Source organism: Centroberyx gerrardi, chromosome 2 (genome assembly GCF_048128805.1).
Source record: "Centroberyx gerrardi isolate f3 chromosome 2, fCenGer3.hap1.cur.20231027, whole genome shotgun sequence".
NCBI classification, from domain to species: domain Eukaryota; kingdom Metazoa; phylum Chordata; class Actinopteri; order Beryciformes; family Berycidae; genus Centroberyx; species Centroberyx gerrardi.
Genome location: NC_135998.1, coordinates 29,389,490 through 29,412,247, shown reverse-complemented (window position 1 = coordinate 29,412,247; position 22,758 = coordinate 29,389,490). Strand labels below are relative to the sequence as shown.

General features: G+C 42.6%; 1 protein-coding gene across 1 annotated transcript; it reads left to right on the top strand.

Moving 5' to 3' along the window:
- The first annotated feature begins 800 nt into the window (after nucleotides 1-800).
- Nucleotides 801-22,629, top strand: LOC139923522 (rapamycin-insensitive companion of mTOR-like). The gene is made up of 40 exons (XM_071914296.2): nucleotides 801-849; nucleotides 978-1,025; nucleotides 3,994-4,091; nucleotides 4,177-4,241; nucleotides 4,356-4,487; nucleotides 5,147-5,210; nucleotides 6,067-6,193; nucleotides 6,332-6,501; nucleotides 6,596-6,663; nucleotides 6,755-6,822; nucleotides 7,053-7,135; nucleotides 7,406-7,493; nucleotides 7,625-7,715; nucleotides 7,847-7,913; nucleotides 8,009-8,089; nucleotides 8,180-8,280; nucleotides 8,376-8,541; nucleotides 9,381-9,482; nucleotides 9,798-9,844; nucleotides 10,081-10,216; nucleotides 10,607-10,806; nucleotides 10,899-11,025; nucleotides 11,243-11,407; nucleotides 11,530-11,606; nucleotides 11,700-11,778; nucleotides 11,878-11,987; nucleotides 12,546-12,633; nucleotides 13,401-13,493; nucleotides 13,649-13,755; nucleotides 13,856-14,094; nucleotides 14,208-15,114; nucleotides 15,178-15,312; nucleotides 16,161-16,338; nucleotides 16,428-16,548; nucleotides 16,655-16,822; nucleotides 16,947-17,105; nucleotides 17,230-17,353; nucleotides 17,450-17,588; nucleotides 19,971-20,041; nucleotides 20,120-22,629. Exons 1-40 carry the CDS (start codon nucleotides 801-803, stop codon nucleotides 20,187-20,189), a joined length of 5,208 nt encoding a protein of 1,735 aa, XP_071770397.2. The 3' UTR covers nucleotides 20,190-22,629.
- Nucleotides 22,630-22,758: the final 129 nt, after the last annotated feature.

Here is a 22,758-nt window from a genome sequence, read left to right as displayed (position 1 = left end):
CATTATTTGGTCAGTGTGATAAATTATAGGACGTAGCCTAGGTCAGTGGTTCTCAACGTGGGGTCCGGGGACCACCAGGGGTCCTTGAGGTGGTTCCAGGGGGTCCCCAGCAAATTGATGAATTGTTAAACTTCAGCATTACTTAATTTACAAGAAGTTAACACAATTAGAGAATGTAGAATTACTTATTCTTCTTATCTTTCTACCTACAATACAGATAGTCATGGAATTCTGGACAAAATCATATCTGACAATAAAAATATTCTCAGATGTGGGTCCGAGAGACAAAATCTCATCTAATGGGGGTCCGTGGCCCTAATGTGGACTACATTAGGGGTTCTTGATATGAAAAAGGTTGAGAATCACTGGCCTAGGTCACCAAACTATCAGCTCAGATGGAACATTGGTCCTGAATGTTCCTGTGATGTGATTTTTTTGTAATATTTTTTTTTGCCGTTTTGTCTTGATCTTTGCTCTTCATTAAAATCATAAAAGCAGCAAGATTAGATTTGGAGTCACCAGGCCTAAGGTATGGCATGTGCCCATTCTGAAAAGGTAATTGATTTCTGTTCAGCCTATGAAGATGGTTGTGATGTCTTATGACAGACTGGAGGTCACAGTGTTCCCACCTTTTTATTTCCCACTGCTTCACTGAGCACACAGCTGGTAGGCAGGCCTACTACAGTCACTGCTGTTTGTAGTTTTATAGGACCGGGTACTGATGAAGATGAGGCTGAGAGGGTAGCAGCTCGATTCTCGCGATAGTATCGGTCCGCTCAGTCAGTGCGGGTTCTGTAAAGATGGCGGTCAGCATCCGAGGCCGTCCGTCTCGGAGCAGTCGGATGCGAGGTGAGACAGATTTTCGCCCGCGCGCCTTGACCACACAACCCGCGAGATAAATATGAAATTGTCTCCGACATTGACATTGTGTCGGCATTTTGTCCAGTTGACCTCATTCATGCTGTTTGTGCTGACAGGTCGGAATGACAGCGGGGAGGAGAACGTACCGTTGGATCTGTCCAGAGGTAGGTTACAGCTAACGTTGTTATGGTGAGGTTGGTGACAGACCGGACTCAGCATCCCCACTAGGCATCATCATTCACACACTTTGTGGTTACCTTACAGTTCATTTACATCGTGCTGTTTGTGGTTTACATAGTTTTCTGGATGTTATGTCCAAACTGAGTGCGAAAATGGTCTGGCTTTGCTCTGCCAACTCAGTTGCACACTGCCTGTATCCCGCATGTTTAGCCTGCATTTTACCAGACATACAGTCTCAGAGTCAGCAGTGTCAAGCTAGACAAAATCAAACATAAAACATCCGGTCAGAACTTTCAAACTAAAACCCTTATTGACTTTTAATTTTTTTTTTTAATATCGTATAATAATTAAATGATTTATGTATGTGGCACTAGTCAAAACATGATGTAGTGGTAAACAAAAAGTAAGGTAAACCATGACCTCGAGTTAGTGGTCATCATAAGAGTAACTATTTTGAATTTACACCATTAAGATTAATTTCATCCTGAAACAGTGTTTAAGATGTATTCTGCAAATACAAAGGTGGGTGTAACTGTTAAGGTTGGTTTAATCTCCACTGCAACTCTGACAATTACTGACAACATAGGAAAAAAACATAATCAGTAGACATCCTTTTTTGTGTCTAAGCTATCATGTATTGTTGTAGCCTTAAATTTACTATGCCCATAAGACACTGTTTCATCAGGAAATACCATGCACTGTAATGCAACAGTATATTTGTTATTATTTGTTTTGTAGCCATAATATCAATCCATACTTAATTTAATGATTCCACCGATTACATTGATTTGAGCTGGCTGACCCTGTGCCCTAAAATAAAGGGGGAAAGTGCATCAAAGTGTATAAAATAATTGGCGAAAATGCCAAATTATAGGCTTTTATTTTGAAGGCAAATCAGTCGTACTTCTGGTCATGTTCGGGCTAACTCTGGGTGGCTTGACGCAACTTCCAGTAAAGGAATTTTTGTACGGGAGGCTTGCTGCAGGCGAGGCTGTTTTATTCCACACTGAGCTGCAATAACAATGCTGTGTTTAGTCAACGACAACGACACGTCCTAAACACTAGGCATCAAACACCAGATTCTCTTTAACAGTGAATTAAAGAATGTGTTTACAGCGGCATCTGATCTTTCTCAGTGTCAATGCTGTTCAACATGAAGTTATTTAGTGTTCCCGCAAAGCAACACTCTAATCTTCCTCATTCTTCTGGTATATGTTCTTCTCCCGCACAGACACTGTCATGTAATGTTACTTCTGCATGAAATGGCTGTCAGCTCATGACTTTCTCCTCTGATTAAAAGAGAAATATGGGCAGGAGTTAAGCAAGTTGAACAGTGGGAGTGAAGCTATGGACTGGTTGGGACTGAGGAGGAGGCAACAAACACAAAGAGGGATTGTAAATAGTACAATGGTACAAATAAAAAAAAGTTTTGATGTTTTCCCCCAAGTGAATAGCTGTAACAATCACAAACCTCATAGAAAACTAATGCTACACTAACCCAGACTGAATTTCTGGCAGGTTCACATCATGAAATAGCCTAATGTGGATGGTCTTATAATTATAAGTTATTAATCTGTCATGTCCAGTAGTGAATATGAATTTGAATTGTTGCTGTGAACACTTCAACATCAACATAGTCAATACCACTGTATACACGAGTAGTACAAAAGTGTGCAAATAACTAGGGATGGGACGATATATTGAAATTCATTGACATCAACACATATAGATTAATGCAAGGGTCCTACTGTGGATGATTCAGTTTTCTTTCAGCACAGTGTACTTAGTCTAGTTTTTCCTTGTTATTTTTCTCAGGTCCTCAGTGGTTCATCTATTATTATGCTGTTTAGATCGCCTAGAAAGCAGCGAGCCGCGACAATCAGAAAGGAATGACGTTTTCAGTGATCATTCATCACTTCCCTGTTTGTTGCAGACTACTGTCTGTAACAGCAGTGAAAACATCAAAGTTCTGCACGGAGGCATAGAAGCAGATGTGACAGCGTCCTCATTACAGGGACAGAGTGTCCCTGTTCAATCACAGTAATCTGCTCAGGAGCACTTTGAACTATTTAACTCTATGCTGAATTATTTTACCGAGGCCTAGAATAGCATTGCCCAAAATGGAAAGAGAGAACGATGACGGATTCATCACAGACACCAAAAACTTTTCTAGCAGAATGATGTTTCATGATAATGATTATGGAGCAAAACTCATCATCATCATCAATCTTATGCATCGGAAATGTTGTTCCCTCACTATTCTAACAGACCATGGTATAACTGCAAAATTGGATGGTGTCATTTAATTACATCTTTTAAAATACGATAGTCTGTGTTAACATTATTTTTTTCAACGTTTTCTATTTAAAAACAAAAGAAAAACAAAATGGTATTGGTGCACCTCTACAATGGGATTCACATGATTTACATGATTTAATTGGCAGGATAAAATGTAATATCTTGTTGGAAAGGACTAACTCAGATGAGTAGATTTGCCAAATTCATATTAGTATTATTACAATTTATTGGATTAGTCCAGAGATGGATAGCTGCACACTAGCAGGGAGGCTGTGGACTTGTTTACTTGTCTGACAGTTCCTCTGCTGTGGGTACCAGTATTTAGACTCGGCCTCATATCAGACTTTGTTTATTGTTCCAGTTTAATGTCCTGGCTGCTGGTGACACGTGTTAATAATGAATCTTTGACGCGCTTATACTGGCCTAACCTGAACAGTATATATGTCGAATTTATACAATATATCTAATCATGTGTTTTTACTGGAGGGAATCTTATGAGCAATACATTTCAGCAGATTTTGTGGCAGTGTCTATCTGAAATCTTTTTTTTTCTACTTTTGTTCCACATTATCTAAATATCCAGATGTAACGTTTGAAACTGTGTTAGTGAGGACTGAAAGTGTTGCTGTTCTTCACTCGCTCTTCGTCCTTCAGATCCTGCCGACAACCTTCGTGAAATCCTTCAGAATGTTGCAAAGCAGCAAGGAGTCTCCAACATGCGCAAGCTCGGTCACCTGAACAACTTCATAAAGGTTGGTGGGAAAAATCAATGAGCAGCAGGCACTGAGTAATGAGATGTTAACTTGTTGCCACTTCATGTATATCTTTCTCCCATAGCTTCTCTGCCATGTCGGCCACTCCGAGGAGAAGCTTGGGTTTACGTATGAAGAGATAATTATTTGGTGAGTGTTTGGACATATCTACTACTTCATAATTAATAGTTCTTTACACTGACTTACTTTGGCTACTCAGCTCTTGATTATGATTGACTGCTTTCCCCCTTTTTCCTCTCCAAGTCTCCGGTTAGCGCTGTTGAATGAGGCCAAGGAGGTGCGTGCAGCCGGCTTACGAACTCTACGTTACCTGATCAGAGATAGCAGTATATTAGAGAAGGTGCTTCGGCTTCAGGTGGACTATTTGATTGCTAGGTGAGTGTAATAATATAATCTCTATAGGTGATAATGTGGTGTGGCGAAAGGTAAATCTGGGCCCCTATGTATAACACCTAGCAATTTGGTCTCCAGCTGCGACTTGGGTGTAAACCTGAATGCAAACATGATAAGAAAAGAAGAAATGTCATTCATTTTAGTGATTTTGCACATCTGGCTAGTATTAATACTAGATAGATATGATCTGTACCAAAGGTATAAGAAGATTTATAAAGATTTATCAATACTGTCCTGATGAAAAATAGTCATTGTCTTGTTTTCTCAGTTTCTCCATCAGAATCATTTGTTTCTTCAGTTTACTCTTTGTTTCTAATATTGATATGTTGAAATTAACTTCATAACTGTGCATTTGGTGAGAGTAAGGCATTTAGAGAGGCACATTTCTGTAGTAAAGAGGTGGTATATCTTAAAAAAATGTGTGAATTGCTGAAAATGAATGATGGGTTATTCATTATGCGCATCTTGGATGTAAAAAAAAATCCATTTGTTCTCATGAATGTACAGTAATTTTTGATGAGGAAGAGATGGTTATTTGTTAGGGATGAATAGTCTTTTATGTCACTGGAAGTTGTTTTTTTGATTTGTAACACTTTCACAATTCACTTTTTAATTTCAATGTCTCCTTGATTCAATCCCAGGTGCATAGATATCCAGCAAAGTAATGAGGTGGAGAGGACACAGGCCCTCAGGCTGGTGCGAAAGGTGAGATTTGCTTAAATGGCCAACAAATATTTTTTCCATGAACTCACATAGCTGCTTACTATCACAAATGGACCAGGTGCATTAACACATCATTACCTTTATCAAAGTGCACAGCATCTTAACAACAACATTGCTCTTGCCAGTTTGGAAAGGCTGTATCGTGATCTGAACAGACTAAGTAACATCTATTCTAAGCCTTAAAATAGAGCCAAGAGGAGTGATTATATAACATTTTAGCTACCTTATGTTGTTTTGGTGTTGATTGTAGATTGGATTTTAAGATTTCTTTGATGACTTTTACGGCACTAAATGACTTGGCCCCATCTTAGATTATGGAGCTTTTATCTCCCAATGTACAGAAACATAGTCTTAGATTGACAGATGAAGCATTTTTGACTCTTTGAAAGTCTAGATTAAAGATCGGGGGTGAAATTTAAAGACAAGCTGCAATTAACAAACTCTGTATCTGAAAACTCGCTTTACTTTTTATAGCTTTTTATATTTTTCTCTTTTTATAAACTTGCATTTAACTGATAATGTGGTATTGGTCTCATTTTTTATTTTTTATTTTTTTTCCAATCTCAGCTGGTCACTCAAATGTTATCATCAGTGTTGGGGAAAATGACTTAAAAAAAAACCCCGAATTGGTTAACTTTGTTACTTACCTTAAAAAGCATTACCCACTTCAAAATCATGCTGTAGCAATATGGCTTGTGCTGCCAAGTGTGTTGCTGATAACTGTTAAGTTACCTGTTACCACAGAAAAGTAGTCTGAGTACTCTAACGTTTTGCAAAGTAACATGTAACGCCCGACACTGTTTATCATTGCGCTGTGTGTCTCTGCTGCCTCATACAGATGATCACTGTGAATGCACTGCTTTTCCCCTCCTCTGTCACCAACTCCCTCATCGCCGTGGGCAACGACGGGCTGCACGAACGAGATCGTATGGTCCGGGCCTGCATCGCCATCATTTGCGAGCTTTGTGAGTAAAAACAGCCTGCACGCACACGTTCGCACACACACACACACACACACACACGCACACACTGTATCAGCTCACTGACGTCAATAGTGTAACTGTGGCGGCGGAACAAGTCTGTGTGCTCCCTTTATTCTGCAGCCTTGAAGAACCCTGTTGTGGTGGCACAGAGAGGCGGCCTCAGCACCATTTTGAAGAGCGTGATCGACTGTCAGCTGAGCCGCATTAATGAAGCGCTCATCACCACCATCCTCCACCTCCTCAACCACCCGCAAACCAGGCAGTACATTCGCTGTGATGTCGAACTGGAGGTACCGACAAACCCCGTACACGGCTGCATCTGAAGTGGATGAATGCCGTAACTCTTTAAGTATGTGCCACGTTAAATATATGTGTCTTTCCCAGCAAATCCTGGCCCCGTACACCGACTTCCACTACAGACACACCCCAGATACAGCAGAGGGGCAGCTTAAGTGAGTTCAGCGAAGTCTGTTGAAGTATGTACAAGTACAAAGTAAAAAGTGTTTTTTTTTGTTGAATCCTCTTTTCATTTGCTGACTTCAGGGAGGACAGGGAGGCTCGATTCCTGGCCAGTAAAATGTCTATAGTTGCTTCATTTCGCTCCTGGTCAGGTAAATGGTTGAATTTACAGTAATGTTTGTTAGGTCAAATGATACATGCCTTTAAAGTCCTAGGAGGAGCGCTTGTACCTTCTGTACTTTCTGTTCACTTCTGAATGCCTCATTAACATTTCTTTGTTTATGACGTTGCAGAATGTTTGAGTGTGTATCCACATAGTGTGTGTAGTTGGCGAGAACATGTATCTCCCTGGCTAACCGTACCTGACCCCATTCTCCTCCAGGCATCATTAACCTCTGCAAGTCGGGCAACTCTGGAATCCAGTCTCTCATTGGCTTACTGTGTATACCAAATATGGAAGTGAGGGTAGGTATACTGTGTAATGTAATAGTCACATTTGCCTGCTTGTCTGAAACACACAGAATGCACTCTTTGCGTTCACTTTCACCCTCTGGCTAAAAGACAAGGCAACCCAAGCCAGTGGGGATTTGTGCTTCTGTATAGAGCCGAGCTAAATGCACCGATCTGAACATGACTACTGTGGTTCTCAAGGAAATCCTTACTTGTAAAGCAATAATAATTGAATACAGCTCAATTATGACCATGTTAAAATCAGGTCTCTATTTGCCCCCATAGAGAGGCTTGTTAGAGGTGATGTATGATATCTTCCGGCTTGCCATACCTGTCGGGACCGCAGACTTTATTGAAGCACTTATTAGTGTAGGTGGGTACAGTGACATTACTTTCATTGCCTCCTTTGTTTTTGCATCCGCTGTAGCAGAATATCAGGCTGTGGTGATTCGCTTTTGACATCACCTGATTTTTTTAACAAAATTTCATATATTTCCTGTCTAGACCCAAGTAGATTTCAGGACAGCTGGAGGCTGTCTGATGGTTTTGTGGCCTCCGAGGCTAAAATACTTCTTCCACATCGATCGCGCTCAAGGTAAATAAATACGTGGTCATGCCAGTCATCTCTCTTTGAGTCATGTCTGGTTAAAGATAAGATATTGTAGAGATTTAAGTCAGAAATAACAATGTTTTTTTTTGTAAACTGGCTCTTTTCTGTTCCACTAGGCCAGACTTAATGGACAACTACCTGGCTTTGGTACTATCTGCCTTCATCAAGAGTGGACTACTAGAGGTAAAAAATCATTTACGGTACAGAATCTGTCTGTTATCGCCATATCAGTATCTCCATCATACCGGTTTGAGATGCCCTGTATCTGTCCTCCATAGGGTCTGGTTGAGGTGATCACAAGCAGTGATGACAACATATCCATACGAGCCACCATCCTGCTGGGAGAACTCCTCCATATGGTAAAATGGGAGTTTGTCTGTTTTCCAGGTTTTGCCACAGATTTTTTATGTTTTTTTTGTACATAAGTTTGATTCCCCCCCCCCCCACAGGCCAACACCATCCTCCCTCACAGCCACAGCCATCACCTGCACTGCCTGCCCACTCTCATTAACATGGCGGCCTCCTTCGATATCGCTCAGGAGAAGAGACTGTGAGTACCAGACACCAGGCGTGACGCAGATGTAATGTAATGTAATTTAAGAGTGTTAGCGCAGCGGCGTTGAACTCGATGACGTTGCTTTCCAGACGGGCAAGCGCTGCAGTCAACTACCTGAAGCGCTTTCACGAGAAAAAGAAGCGAGGGCCCAAACCTAATAGTCTCTACTTGGATCACATCCTCCGCAAGTCAGTGGCATCGCACTACTGTCGAGACCAGCACTTTAGACCCCAGAGAGACATATTCGTAATAAAGGTATACACACATCACACCGTCTCCCTGCAGTAATAAGTGTAACAGAGCCCTGTGTTTTCTATAATATTTAAATCTGGGTTTAAACATGGAATTTAGACATGACTGGAATACCGCAGGATGTTTGTGGAAATAGTAAGACATGTTATTTTGAGTAGTTTTTATCATTAATAGATAAACAAGGAAGGTATGAAAACATCATGGCAACGTGTAGACGGAGCAGAGCTGTGTTTGTGGGATGGTGTGTGTGTGTGTGTGTGTGTATACATGTTTGCCTGTATACCTGAAAATCCACGTAGGCTTATTGGGATGATGCCAAAATGTTGGAGGGACTGTCGTCAGCGGTGCAGACCTACAAGCAAACTGAAGTGTGTATGTGAAAGACTGTGTGTATTCGGCTTTTGTATTGAACATAATCTGTTTTGACATCTACAAGTATCAAACTGTCTGTGACCAGTTCTGAGCGATGCAGTGTGCTGGAAGCTGTCTGCATTGTGTGTGTGTGTGTGTGTGTGTGTGTGTGTGTGTGTGTGTGTGTATGTGTGTTTGTGTGTGTCTTCATCTAACAGTTTCCTTTTAGATAAAGCCTAATGCTGCTGCTATTTTTTCCTGGGCCAGACCGTCAGCCACATAAACAGCTGCTCACAATAACTAAAGACAATAAACATTGGCTTACAGGCACTATTGAGTCTAAAAGCACTTAAAAATTAATTAAAATTAATTAATTAAAAATATAACCCCTAAATATGGGGATGGATTAAAACAAAAAATAGATAAATGCAAATTTTAAAAAATAAAACAGAATTCTCTACAGTAGAAGAGCAGCTCTGTTTGTACCACAGGACACTGAGGACGCTCTGATGATGAACATGAGAGACAGCCACATCCTCAACCACAAGGAGAACCTGGACTGGAACTGGGTCCTCATTGGAACCATTTTAAAGGTAAAGCAGACTGGAACAGGGCTCAAAATATCAGCCCTCCCAGGACTTCTTCAACTTTTCCAACCCATTTCCCAAATGAGAAATGTAGCTTCTTGGCCTGGGGCTCAGGCTCATTAAGAAGTATTTCATCATAATGCATTATCATGTGTGCCTACCGGAAACACGCCTACAACCCCTTTTTGGTCCTTAGCCCTAATTTAAACTCTGGGAAGTTGATTATTTTTATACTTTATAGATTGCTGTTTAACTAGTATGGTTATGACTCATGTGTTTTTATGATCTTACTTTCTGATGTTATTTTATTCCCTTCTCTAGTGGCCAAATGTTACTCTGCGTAGCAATAAGGACGAACAAATGCACAAGTAAGTGGTTTTTTCACTCACATCTGAGCTCTCATTTGATTTTAGGAACATTAATGAACAGTCTGTCATGCATTATCTCCAACTAGTTTACTGCATCTTGCCTCAGATTGCTTCAAGAAAAAACATACTGTAGAGAGCGGTCTAATCAGTGTAACAACATACTCATCTGTGCTGCAAACCCTGCTCTTTGTGCCAGCTTAGTAAGTATATAACAGTATATTTTCTGTGTGTGGCAGATTTGTGCGCAGGCTGCTTTTCTTCTACAAGCCCAGCAGTAAGCTGTATGCCAGCCTGGAGCTGGACCATCACAAGGCCAGGCAGCTCACTGTGGTCGGCTGTCAGTTCGTAGAGTTTCTCCTGGAGTCTGATGAGGTGAGGGGAAAGCGCACTGTGTAGCACATAGCATTTCTTTAATGGCATGATTACGTTATGTGTGTTTTGTTTTTCTGTGTTGGCCTGTACAGCCTGTTTCTGCACATTTACGTATGTATGTATGTATGTGTATGTATGAACTGTATATATCTTAAGCTTTGGCAATATCCACAATTTTATATCGTGATACTGTCCCGCAAAAATATTGCGATATATGATATCATCGCAGTTTTTTGGGGGGGCTATTTTATTTTATTTCGTCCGTCTCTCTCTCTCTCTCTCTCTCTCTCTCTCTCTCTCTCTCTCTCTCTCTCTCTCTCTCTCTCTTGTCATCCTGGTGATATATCTCGGCTCTCTCTCTCACTCCATATGTATTTGGCTGCCTGTTAGGAAGGCCAGACGTACCTGGAGGACCTGGTGAAGGACATTGTCCAGTGGCTGTTCTCCTCTGCTGGGCTCAAACCTGACCGCAGTCTGCAGAGCAACGGGCTGCTGACCACACTCAGCCAGCACTACTTTCTCTTCCTGGGCACCCTGTCCGCCCACCCACATGGCGTCAAGATGCTGGAGAAGTGCAGCGTCTTCCAGTGGTCAGTCTCTAGTGTATAACTTCTTAAAAATCTGTGTTCTCAGTGAGCTTTAACAGTAATACAACAGTAATATTTACTTGTTGTTCTCCCAGCCTGTTGAACCTGTGCACTCTGAAGAATCAAGACCATCTGCTGAAGCTCACAGTCTCCACGCTGGACTACAGTCGAGACGGCTTGGCTCGAGTCATTCTCTCCAAAATCCTCACTGCTGCCACTGATGTAAGAGACGACACAGCTGTATCTCTAACAGAAAAAAGCCTTGCACCTTCTCATATAATCATAGCGGTCTGTAGTGTTTGAACTGGCACCGATCTAGGCTATGCAGGATAAATGCTTCTGTTTTATTAGGTCCAACTCATCACACTGTTCTTTCTCTGTTAACCTAATTACCTTGTCTGTGTCTAATCATCCGCTGCCTTGTATGGGTTGAGCACAGAACTGCAGGTTGTATGCCACTAAGCACCTGCGGGTCCTGCTGCGTGCCAATGTGGAGTTCTTCAGTAACTGGGGCATCGAGCTCCTTGTCACTCAGCTTCATGACCGCAACAAGACCATTTCCATGGAGGCACTGGACATACTGGATGAAGCCTGTGAAGACAAGGTGAGGGAACAGGCGGCAGAGATAGAGAGAGGAATTACTCCTGAGGTGTCAGAGACCACCCAGACTTGTGTATTTGAAATCGCTGACTGACATTTTGCTCTTTGCTTGGTGTCGTTCTTTAGGCCAACCTTCATGCTCTGATACAGATGAAGCCTGCTCTCACACACCTAGGGGACAAGGGTGTCCTACTGCTGCTAAGGTTAGATAACTACCTAAGTATCAGGCATCGCCGTTGAATGTCAGGGTCTTTCTGGAAGAATGCCTCTCACCATGCTGTCTGTATTACCACCAGGTTTTTGTCCATTCCAAAGGGTTTCTCCTATCTCAACGAGAGGGGGTATATCACCAAACAGCTGGAGAAATGGCAGAAGGTACATTTCAACCAATAGAAGCATTTTGATGTCATTCTGTTTTTTCTCAGCTTATCCAAACCATCTGTTGTTGTCCCTCTCTTCTGTGTCTCCCTACAGGAGTATAACCTGAAGTATGTGGACATGATTGAGGAACAACTCAATGAGGCTCTCACCACGTACCGCAAGCCTGTTGATGGAGACAACTATGTACGCCGCAGCAACCAAAGGCAAGTCACCTCAGCACTGATTACCCTATTTAATATCATCCTTTACAATGGAAGCAATATTTGATGCACAGCATTTAGCTCTATTTCACCACTGTGATGAGTACCATCATTATATCTTTTTTTGTTTCTTTAGACTGATAGAAAAGATGTTCTATGGTCTTTTCAATTTTCTGCCTCACATTTGGAGACCGGCCAGTTAACAGTGTTCACATTTTGTTCTTATATCTTAATGATTGTATGCTAAAAGCTAAATTACATACTTAGCCATTGTATCATGAAGTCATTTTGCCTTGATCAGCTGTCACTCTAGCTTCCAAAATGGAACCAAGTTCGGACTTGACTTGACGTGTTTAGTATTGGAAACAACTGATGTGTTTGAAAAGACGTGACTGATGCCTACAGCGCATTTCTACCTTCAGGACTTCAGGATCTTCAATTTTTCTGCTGACTGGTTATAATCCGTTCCTGATAGGACGTTCATACTGAAATCTCTAGGTAGTTAGTGAGTTTTGGATTGAGTTTAAGATATAACCTCTTTGCTTATGTTTGGTATGGCAGGTTACAGAGGCCAAATGTTTACCTGCCTGTGCACTTGTATGGCCAACTAGTGCATGATAAGACAGGCTGCCATCTACTGGAAGCTCAGGTAAGTTCACCTGCATCCATTGCACATCAGCTACAGTCGGGGTGGGCAACCTGGGTTTTGTCGGTTGCTGTGTGCCTTGCAGTGAAATCACAAAAATATAGTATATTACTCTACTCATACTCATACTACTAATCATGTCATTCAGTTACACTCATGCTTGCAGCAGTGATGTAAATTCAGACAAATCAATGTCTTATTTCACTCAGTGGGCCTTCTCCTTTTTTGTGGGCATAATATGGCATGACTTTTTTTTTGCATTCACAGACTTTGTTAAGGTGACTTAAGTGTTGTGTAGGAAGATATTACAAATAAGGTGGTGATTGATGCTACCATATGGTGAATCCATACACACAGCCTACAGAGAAAGCTTTTCTGCATGCATTTGGAGAAAGTAGTTTTTATAGTTTTTATATTTACGTACAGTACCTTTCCTGTTTTATTTTATTTTAGTACCTCCTTTTTTTTTTATTACCTTTCCTGCACTTGACTTCCTTGGCACTGTTCCACCAATTGCTGCTGTGGCACCTGAATTTCCCCCAGGGGATCAATAAAGTGCTTCTCTTATCTTATCTGAATCTTATCTTAGCTGCAGTGTATTTTCATTGTGTACCATATAGTGCCTGGGGAAAACAGACTAAAAGAAAAGAAAATCTCATGCCAAAAAATGTTGAAAACCCCCCAAGCTACAGTTTCCAGGTAGCAAGTTAACAAGTTTCAACATTTACTTTGATACGGTGTCTGTTAGTTCTCCTCTCCTCCTCCCACAGAATGTGGTTCCTGATTTAAGCTACACTGTTCGCTCTCAAACCCTGGACAAATGGGAGGGCATCAAACAACTGAAGGCAGCACTCTGGGCTTTGGTCAGTAACAGCAATGCTAATATCCATAAAGACCTGGCTCCCTATGAAAATGCCCTTGACTGTGCTTCCGATCCTTTGTTGATATTTGAAAATAATGTAATTTTAAGAAAAATAAAATCAATTTTCACAGTTGATATTCCTGAATTGTGTTCCAGGGTAACATAGGCTCATCAAACTGGGGTCTGAACCTACTGCTGGAGGAGGGGGTGATCCCTGATATAGTGGCTCTGGCCCAGCACTGTGAGGTTCTGTCCATCAGAGGGTAACCTGCTTTCTTTTTGCCTTCACTCAGCTCTCAGTACAAAGTTCCCGAGGTGTTATGCGTGTACTACCTCTAATCTCTCTCTGCGGGTTCTGTGCAGGACTTGTCTGTACGTGCTGGGCCTCATCAGTAAGACGAGGCAGGGCTGCGACGTGCTGAAGCAGCAGGGCTGGGACGCTGTGAGGCACAGCCGGCGCTCGCTGTGGCCCGTAGTACCTGAGGAGGTGGAGCCGCAACCCAAGCCCCACCACCTGCTGTCCTCGCTCTCCAGCACCCTCAGCCTCACCTCCGAGTCCACAAGCTCCAGGCACAACAGCGAGAGTGACTCTGTACAACCCAGTAAGCCCCAAGAATTATTTCATTTCTTGACCGAGTTACAAGCAGCAAGAACTGCTGTTGTGTCCCCTACTCTTAAGTGTTATTTACAAGTATTATGTACTAATCATCTGTAGGTTTGTATATCCTAGATGATGAGAGGCTGGAAGGCTGTGACTTCCCAGAGGAACCTTCTCTGTACATGTGCCCCAAACTGATGAAGGATCGAAGCCCCTTCACCCTGCTGGCCTCTAGCCGCTTCCGTAATCGTCTTCTCCACTCGCTGTCTCTCTCTGGGAAGAAGCTGCGCAGCACCGGTGATCCTAAAGGCAGCAGCCGAGGCCAAGGAGGAGGGCTGGATGGAAAACAGGGGCGCCAACGCACCACTACAGAACCCACCAGTTACTCCTTCGGAGCAGCAGACGTCTTCCCTGTTGACAATGTCGGGCATCTGGCTAAAAGCCCTTCAGTGGGCTTGGAGACCTCCTTTGCGGGGAATAAAGCCGCAGAGAATCGTGGCAGTACCCCCAGCATCGGGGAGGAGGAAATAGAGGGGGAAGGTAGGGTGCCACGGGCCATTGAGACAGACGGGTCAGGGGTCGGGGCGGCGGAGAACCACCGAGAACAGAGCAGCCATGAGCGTCTGGCTGGAGATGGGCCTTCAGGAGGGGGAGGAGCCCAGTTTAAGAGCCGCAGCCAGAGCTTTAACACAGACACCACCACAAGCGGCATCAGCTCCATGAGCTCCAGTCCTTCCAGGGAGACCCTGCCCTCCACTATTGACACTGACTGCGTCAGCCTCAACACTGTGATAAGCGCCCAGACGATCCAGAACATGCACTCACTTACACCCCAACCTTACTCCACACCGCTCTCACTCTCCAAGTCCAGCTCCACCTCCCTCGTACCCCCCGGCTCCTCCCATACCTTGCCCCGCCGAGCCCAGTCCCTCAAGTCGCCCTCAGTGACCACCTTGAGTAGCTTAACCGACTGCAGCCTCATGTACTCCAACTCCAGAGACGCATTGGGATACGCCACGCTGAAGTACTCGAGCTCCCGCGACGCTTACACGAGTCCTCGCGACGCTTTGGGCTACGCCACTCTGAGGAGGCTGCAGCAGCAGCGGATCCACCCGTCTCTGTCCCACAGCGAGGCCCTGGCCTCCCCGGCCAAAGATGTGCTCTTCACTGATGCCATCACCATGAAGACGGGCAGCCTGGACTCCAGACTCACTCCACGAAGGTAACAGTCTCACACTTTTAAATGTCAGTAATCATCAAATGAATATTCTCTATAGATAGGTATTCTAATCAGGCCATGTTACATTTTCTGAGCAGTAGCACTGACTGAAGATAACCTAATAATTTGTAATATTATCTCTGAATACATAATTAATTAAGACATTCCACCTCAATCTTAAGTCAACTGTAACTGAGCTACCTTTTTATTTTTTTAAAATGGAGAGGAAAGGTATTGATCCTGGGTCATCTTGGTATAAGTCTTTTGTCATTACCAGTACATTAACTGGCTACTGTGGATACCACATTTGGGTGGTCAAGGAATTTGTGGTGAATACATTCATTTATTATATCATTATATTAGTATATGCTTTATTAGAGTATATAGCTTAGAGCAAGATGGGAAAGAGCCCATGCAATAAAGCTTGTTAGTGGGATTCAAACCCACAGTGTACATTACACACATCCCAGCCTGAATACAGTTGTATACAGTGAGTAAAAATGCCCTCTGTCACTCACAGCTGACCCATGGCCCATTTGATGTTGAGGCAAACTGAGGCTTGGTTAACTGCAGCCACAAGCAGGTTTCATGTAATTCCAGGATTCCACCATGAGATGGTGCTCAGTTCATATGAGGCAGTGGGTCTCAGTCATGGTCCATGGAGGCCCAGGAGTCTGCAGGTTTTCATTCCAACCAAACACTACAGCAGCTCATTTCACTGATTAGTTCCTCCTCTCTGATTGAGAATCACTGCTATAAGGCATGAAAATAAGCTACAGAAGAATTCTCTCAAGAAAATATGATTAATTCATGTTTTTATTGCCTTCCTCATGGTGTAGCTCTGTCTCCAGGTTCCTGAAGGCTCTGAGCTTTGCTTCCCTGGACAAGGAAGACCTGCTGAGCCCCATCAATCAAACCACGCTGCAGCGTTCCTCCTCAGTGCGCTCCATGGTGTCCTCTGCCACCTATGGCAGCTCTGATGACTACATAGGCCTCGCATTGCCTGTCAACATCAACAACATGTTCCAGGTAATGATTATCCTCTTTTACGGCATTTGACTCTTCCTATGCTTGAAGATACCTGAACTGAGTGGGATGATGTTCTTGGATTCCTCTAGATTAAAGAAACGCCATATTTCCAGAAGAGGACGAGCCCACCCTCTGAAGATCGCTCTGCCAAATTCTTCTCTGGAGACTCTGATGGTAACAGTCTCGGGGAAATGGGACATAGTCAACACTGTTAGATTTAAGTTTGCTTCTCCTGACTGCAGCTTTTTTCTCTGCTCATGCCTCTGTTGTACGTCTGCTGCGTCCTCAGGCTCCGGCGACGGCTGCCGTCCAGCAGGGCTTCGCTCTCAGCTCAGCATCACGGAGCTGATGGCGGTGAGCCGGGCGGAGCAGCAGCAGATGCTGGGTTCAGAGGAGACGGGTCTCCAAGAGCACAACGATGACAACTGTCTGTACTGTGCTGGGTTGTCTGTGCTCGGGTTCAACTCTCACCACAGCCACCCAGGTGGATTCCCATTCATATCTACAGTATTTGTTTTTAATGAGCAGTCTGCCTAGTATTGCCATTAGGTCATTTAATGTTTTATCGTCTTTTTTTCTGGTGTAACTCCTTTTTGTCTCTACCTCAGACCTGACAGAGGTGTCCCCGTTCTCTGAGTGGTGCAGTCCGCCTCCACAGAACCACCTGGAGGTCATGGTCCAAACCAAGCTGTCAGGTGTGTCTGGCTGCAGTGACACCGTGTCCCAAGGCTCTGCGGGAAGCACCCGCAGCACAGAGCTGGTTTTGGGTAGGTAGCTGACAGTTAAAACTTTCTTCCCACATTTCAAGCTGCTGTATTAAGCAACACTGTGTTGTTGTGTCGTTGGCTCACCCCGTGCTTGTGTTTCTTGTTGCCCTTTGCGCCTTGGCAGGAGTGAAGTCCATCCCGGAGGACGCTCCGGCCGGCAGGGTGCTGCTGAGGAAGGAGGTGCTCCGTCTGGTCGTCAATCTCAGCTCCTCTGTGGGGACCAAAGGCAACGAGACCAGCCTGCTGACGTAAGACACAAGCTGGGTCTTCACGCATGTAGAAGACATCTTACAACTCTACCACAAATCCTGACGGGCTTGTGTGCGTATGTGTTTTCTCGGCAGGATCAAGGAGAAGTTCCCGTATGCGTTTGACGACATCTGTCTTTATTCGGAGGTGTCCTACCTGCTGGCTCACTGCATGTTTCGACTGCCGTCGCGCCGCTTCATTCAGGAGCTCTTCCAAGACGTGCTGTTTATACCGGTAAGGATGAATGCACGCTATGTTTCTTTAAGATGTCTGGAGTTGATTAGTGACCCCACGGGGCAGAAATGTGAGCTCATTCACAACATGTGACTCTGATATGAAGCAAAGTGGGCAGGACAGTGGGAAAACACATCATACTGATGACAGTGGTAGCCATTGCTCAACAGCAGCAACTGACGCAGTATTGTAGCAGCAAGTCAGATGAATCTTTACTTCCTTGATTTGATGAACAGATTATTCCCCATGCCTGTTTAATTTACTGGTATCATTGTGCCTTTGTTGAAATCACTAGCATGTCATTCTGTGGTAAAATAACACTGTATACATGTCACCATGGAGAGGAAACCAGTGGGGGATCAGTGGGAGATGTCAGACAAATATTTGTACTCAAGTGCAGGGGTGTGCATCACTTAGCACAGTCTCCAGGAAGACTGGAGAAAGGCTTTCCAGTAGATTAAATTAGATTTAGATTATTAGATTAAATGTGCATACATTTTTGCCCTGTATCATCTCCTCAGAGTAGCTAATGGATAAATATTTTGCAACTCAAAGATATTCTTTTTAACTTCATGGGGTCTCAAAGACTAAAGTTACCATCCTATAGCCACATTTTACAGATCAGCACTACCTTTAAGACAAGCTAGGATTTTGGTTTTTCATTTGTATTTTCTAAATGTGTCTTATTCAGTGCTAAATCTTGAATCCACGGTTCCCTTAAAGACCCCATGAAACAGCATCTTTACTTCCTTGATTTGATGCATCAAGGAATGCAGTGAGACATCATTCAAAAGTGTAAACCAATGGAATATCAGTCAGGGAGAGAGAGGCAGTTTTATTTGATGGGAGGGGTGGGACTGTTCAAAAATCTGTGATGGTTTTATTGGTTTCAATTTGTATTTACGACTACTGGTGCAGCATAAGGTCACTAAAAGTACATGCACTGTTTTCCAGGAAGGAGTTCATTTTGTGGGGATTTTAAGGAAGTATATACTGTATATAAGTATATATATATATATATTAGGGCTGCAGCTATCGATTATTTTAGTAATCGAGTATTCTACCGATTATTCCATCGATTAATCGAGTAATCGGATAAGAAATACTTTTGCTTTATTAAAGAGCAATAGTAAATATACAAAAGAGAAAAGCTGTCCGCACGAAGCTGTCCATACGACGCTGTGATTTACTGAAAACGAGGTGAAATAATTATTATTATTGATATTTATTACTAGGCCTAAATATCATACAAGTTCATAAGACTGGCTAATGTACATTTATTTACTATGTTGAAGGGTTGCCCTACACCTGCTGACCCTACTCACTGCAATCAAACTAAACTGAATATACCTGCTGTATTGGACTGGTGCATTTTAGGCTCCAATTGCTACTTACACCACCTGATATTTTGCTTTCTGGGGTATTTTATGCATCACTGTGAGGGGAGTAGGTGTGTGTGTGTGTGTGTGTGTGTGTGTGTGTGTGTGTGTGTGTGTATGTGTGTGTGACTATCATAATAATAATAACATGAATGAAGCTCAGGCTTTCACAAATTGACTGCAGCATTTTATTTTCTGTGGTTATTTTCTTGAGCAAAACTTAGCTAACTTAGGGACATCATAACTAGCCACCATATTGATTTACGTTCTTAACTAGCCATTACATATAGCCATAATTAACGTGCATTCTTTACTAGCCTTCATCTCATCCCGTTTTAATATTAAGTACTGACTCCGCCCACCCGGGCCAGTTTCGGCGTACGCCGGTAGCAATTACAAGTGGACCCTATCCTACAGTCCCTGCTCTCAACGGAGGGAAGGAGCTACGCTGTGTGTGGGAAGCGCTGTGACCGTCAGACCTCTCTGGATTAGACAAGCAAGTAGAGAAAACCGGCATCAGCCGAACCAATTTATTGCCAAATGCTTTGGGATTCAACACATTAACATTGCTTCCCATGGTCAGAAAAAGTCGGCAGATTTGTCGCTAGTCGCTTTTGAGAAATAAAGTCGCCAGGGGGGTCTGAAAAGTCGCTAAGTCTAGCAACAAAGTCGCCAAGTTGGCAACACTGGATCCGCAACTTTGGACACTTTCTGTCGTTTTCTCTGGCCTGTCTCTTCTCTTCGCCCCTCGTTATTTTCTCTCTCTTTCTCCAGCGCGTTGTGCAACAGAAATAATCATCCGTGCGAAACACTGAGTGTGTATATAGTTACCGTATATGGATTAAACGAAGCTTCGATCCAAAGAATTTGCATCGATGATTTTTAGTAATCGAGTTACTCGAGTTTCTCGAGGAATCGTTTCAGCCCTAATATATATATATATATATATATAAAGACGTGTGTCACACTGCATCTGGCAATTAACGTCCTGTCTCTTCCTCAGATGTACGAGGAGGCAGAGAGCATCCTATCCGTGCTGCCAAAGAACGGCTCAACTGACCCCGGCTCTGACCCGTGAGTCGTCTTTCACTTCCCCATCTGCCACTTGAAGCCTGACTCACCCCCTACTTAACCTTGTGTTTGAACTTCCAGCCTGTCCACAAACTCTGATCGACCTCTTACTCTCACCCTTCGTGCAACCCGACCTCGTCGCTACATCTGACTGAAGAGACGCCATGACAGAAGAGGCTCTTTTGCAAGAAACTTTCACATGAACAAACCTTTTTTCTTACTACTTCAAACGAAATGAGCCGACTGCATCTGTTCTGAATAGATTGCAATTAACTTATTTTTTTTCCAAACAGTCGACACATCTCCTGTTGGGTGGTACTCCGTCTGCATCTCACCTATTGTTATGAAAAAAAAAAAAAAAAAAAAGCAAGCATGTCTTTTTAGCTCAGCTTTTCCCAAAGTGGATCCTTCGACTTTAACACTAAAGAGGATGTGCCAATACAATTCCTGTGCTTTTAATATTTCTGAACGCTACACTTCTCCTTATTGTGAGAGAGGACGCTTATATTGACTTATATCATAGACATTGATTTGTCTGAACGTTGCACATGAACTAAGAACCGTAGAGCAGATTCAGTGAAGCCAGACAATCATCAGTTATTGATGCAGTTTGGTGGTTAGCTATATAGAAATGCACTTTTCCCCTTGTCTGATTTTATTGTAGGGATTTTTAGCAATCATAAGCACTTGAGAACCTTTTGAGAATAGTTTGAGCACTGGTTGGATAGCAAATGAATCAGTTACGCATTTAATAAGGCAGCAATTACTGTTTTCAATTGAGTTTGGTTCTTACCTTGCCATAGAAACCTTTGAATGAACAATGGTCGAATATGTAGAAGAATGCTACTTTTTTATAATGTTAGGTACTGTTTATTTATTCATGATGGTACGATCATGCTGAACAGTTTCTGCATCTCTTGACTTAACAGTTATTTTGGATTTTTTTTGGACTGAGATCTGCACAAAGTACTCCATTATATCAAAGTGAAAATGAAATTATTGAAAAGCATGTGAAGGTATGACTTGACTTTGAATATAAGAAGAATCTAATCTGACATCCCTCTTGTTTAATATGAGCTAAATTTTCACTTTGTGTCATATGCTGCTCAGAGTTCATATTTGGGAATTGTCTGGGGGGGTTTTGAACTAAATTTTCCATTCATAATTGTTCTATTTCGGCCTTTTGGCCATTGCGATTGATATGATACATCGTCTTGGGATTGTAGATCCATAGATGGAATCTAATACAGAAAACATGAGCATAGCATGGAATAGGTGGTTCACCTGAGGAGAGCATTTAGCTTCAAATCTTAAAGTTTTAAAGAAGAAAATAATTATCACCCTCCTGTTATTATATGTGTAAATACATAGATTTCACTGTCAGTTGAGTTTTCCACAAAACCTCCAAAATTTCATCATCTAGAAATGGGTGATTAAGTCAAGGGGAGGACACAATTTTGAGCATAACTGGATGCTTGTCTGATACTTTGATTGCCATTGCTCAAGAGTCTGGGCATTCAGTCTGATAGTTGATAATGGGCAGAGGTCAGTGGCCATTTCTCAGACACGGATCCCCGACTGTGTCCCAGGCTTCACTTACTGACCTCAGAAATGCCTGAAAACCTGAAGTAAATGAGCTACTGCTTTCTCAGTTACTCTAAAGATGTTTGTTTTCCACTCTGAAAGGGTGTGGTGTGTATTCCTTGTGAACAGCTGTTAATGAGACTGGGCAGTGTCACAACACGGTCAAAACATTTCAATAGGATATCATTCGTTTTGTTATTGCTATGCAATATGCTTGATTACTGTCAAATCAGATTGTTACGGACTGAGAAACGGACTGAACAATGACAATGTTTGTTTTTATACATTCATTTAGGCAGCTGGAATTACTTTTCCTTATTTTTCTATTGTTTTAACCTAAAGAGAGAGGCGCAACGAAATTGAGATTAACTTTATTTGACCACCATGTACAGAAAATATCCTGTATAATTGATAATGCCATTTGGTAAAAGCCCTTTATGGGCTTTCTACTAATGAAACAAACTAAGGGGTAATAACTCCTCCTTACAATATAATCTTCTTTTGCACTTTTGCATATGCAGTGGCCTCAGCTTACTCTTCCTTTTTGCTGCGAAAAGCACTAGAGATATGATACATGACATGACATTTCTTCTGTTAACCTCATGACCGACCTAAGGAAACCTTTGGGGAACATAATTTAATTTTCAGTCGGAGGCAGGAAAAGCTTATACATCTAAGTATTTAACTTCTGTGTACATTTTTGAGTGTCTTAAAACCATGAGCACCTTTCTATTCATCGTGTTGTAAGTGGACTTATAATATATTCAGCTTGTCTACGGATCTCCGAACTCTCGTGTCTGTGTTGTAAAGGACTGGAGGAACGAGTGATAAAAAGAAGTGTTGTTTATATTTTTCCCCTGAGAGAGCATTTTCAAGACGTTGTACATACATGTGTTCCCTCCTTTTCTCTCCAATCTGTGGTTTTCCCTCTGCAGCACACTGTACGGACCATGAGAAACAAGCTTATTAAAGGGACGCATTGATCATAAAACATGACTCAACACCTCTGTTCTAGTTGTTTTTGTCTTTTTTTCCCTATTTTCATTCATGCAGACTTGGAAGGTTTCAGTTTAACACTCTCTCTGAAGACCACTGACTTCACCATACTTGGATACTGAAACTGGTTTAGCTTTTGT

Bases quoted from the DNA above. Each gene is read 5' to 3' on its own strand.
- LOC139923522 (XM_071914296.2), top strand. From the start codon at position 801: ATGGCGGTCAGCATCCGAGGCCGTCCGTCTCGGAGCAGTCGGATGCGA. The intron at 11,607-11,699 runs GTTAGATAACTA...TATTACCACCAG, and splicing joins GGTGTCCTACTGCTGCTAAG to GTTTTTGTCCATTCCAAAGG. The intron at 16,549-16,654 runs GTTAGATTTAAG...GCCGTCCAGCAG, and splicing joins AATGGGACATAGTCAACACT to GGCTTCGCTCTCAGCTCAGC.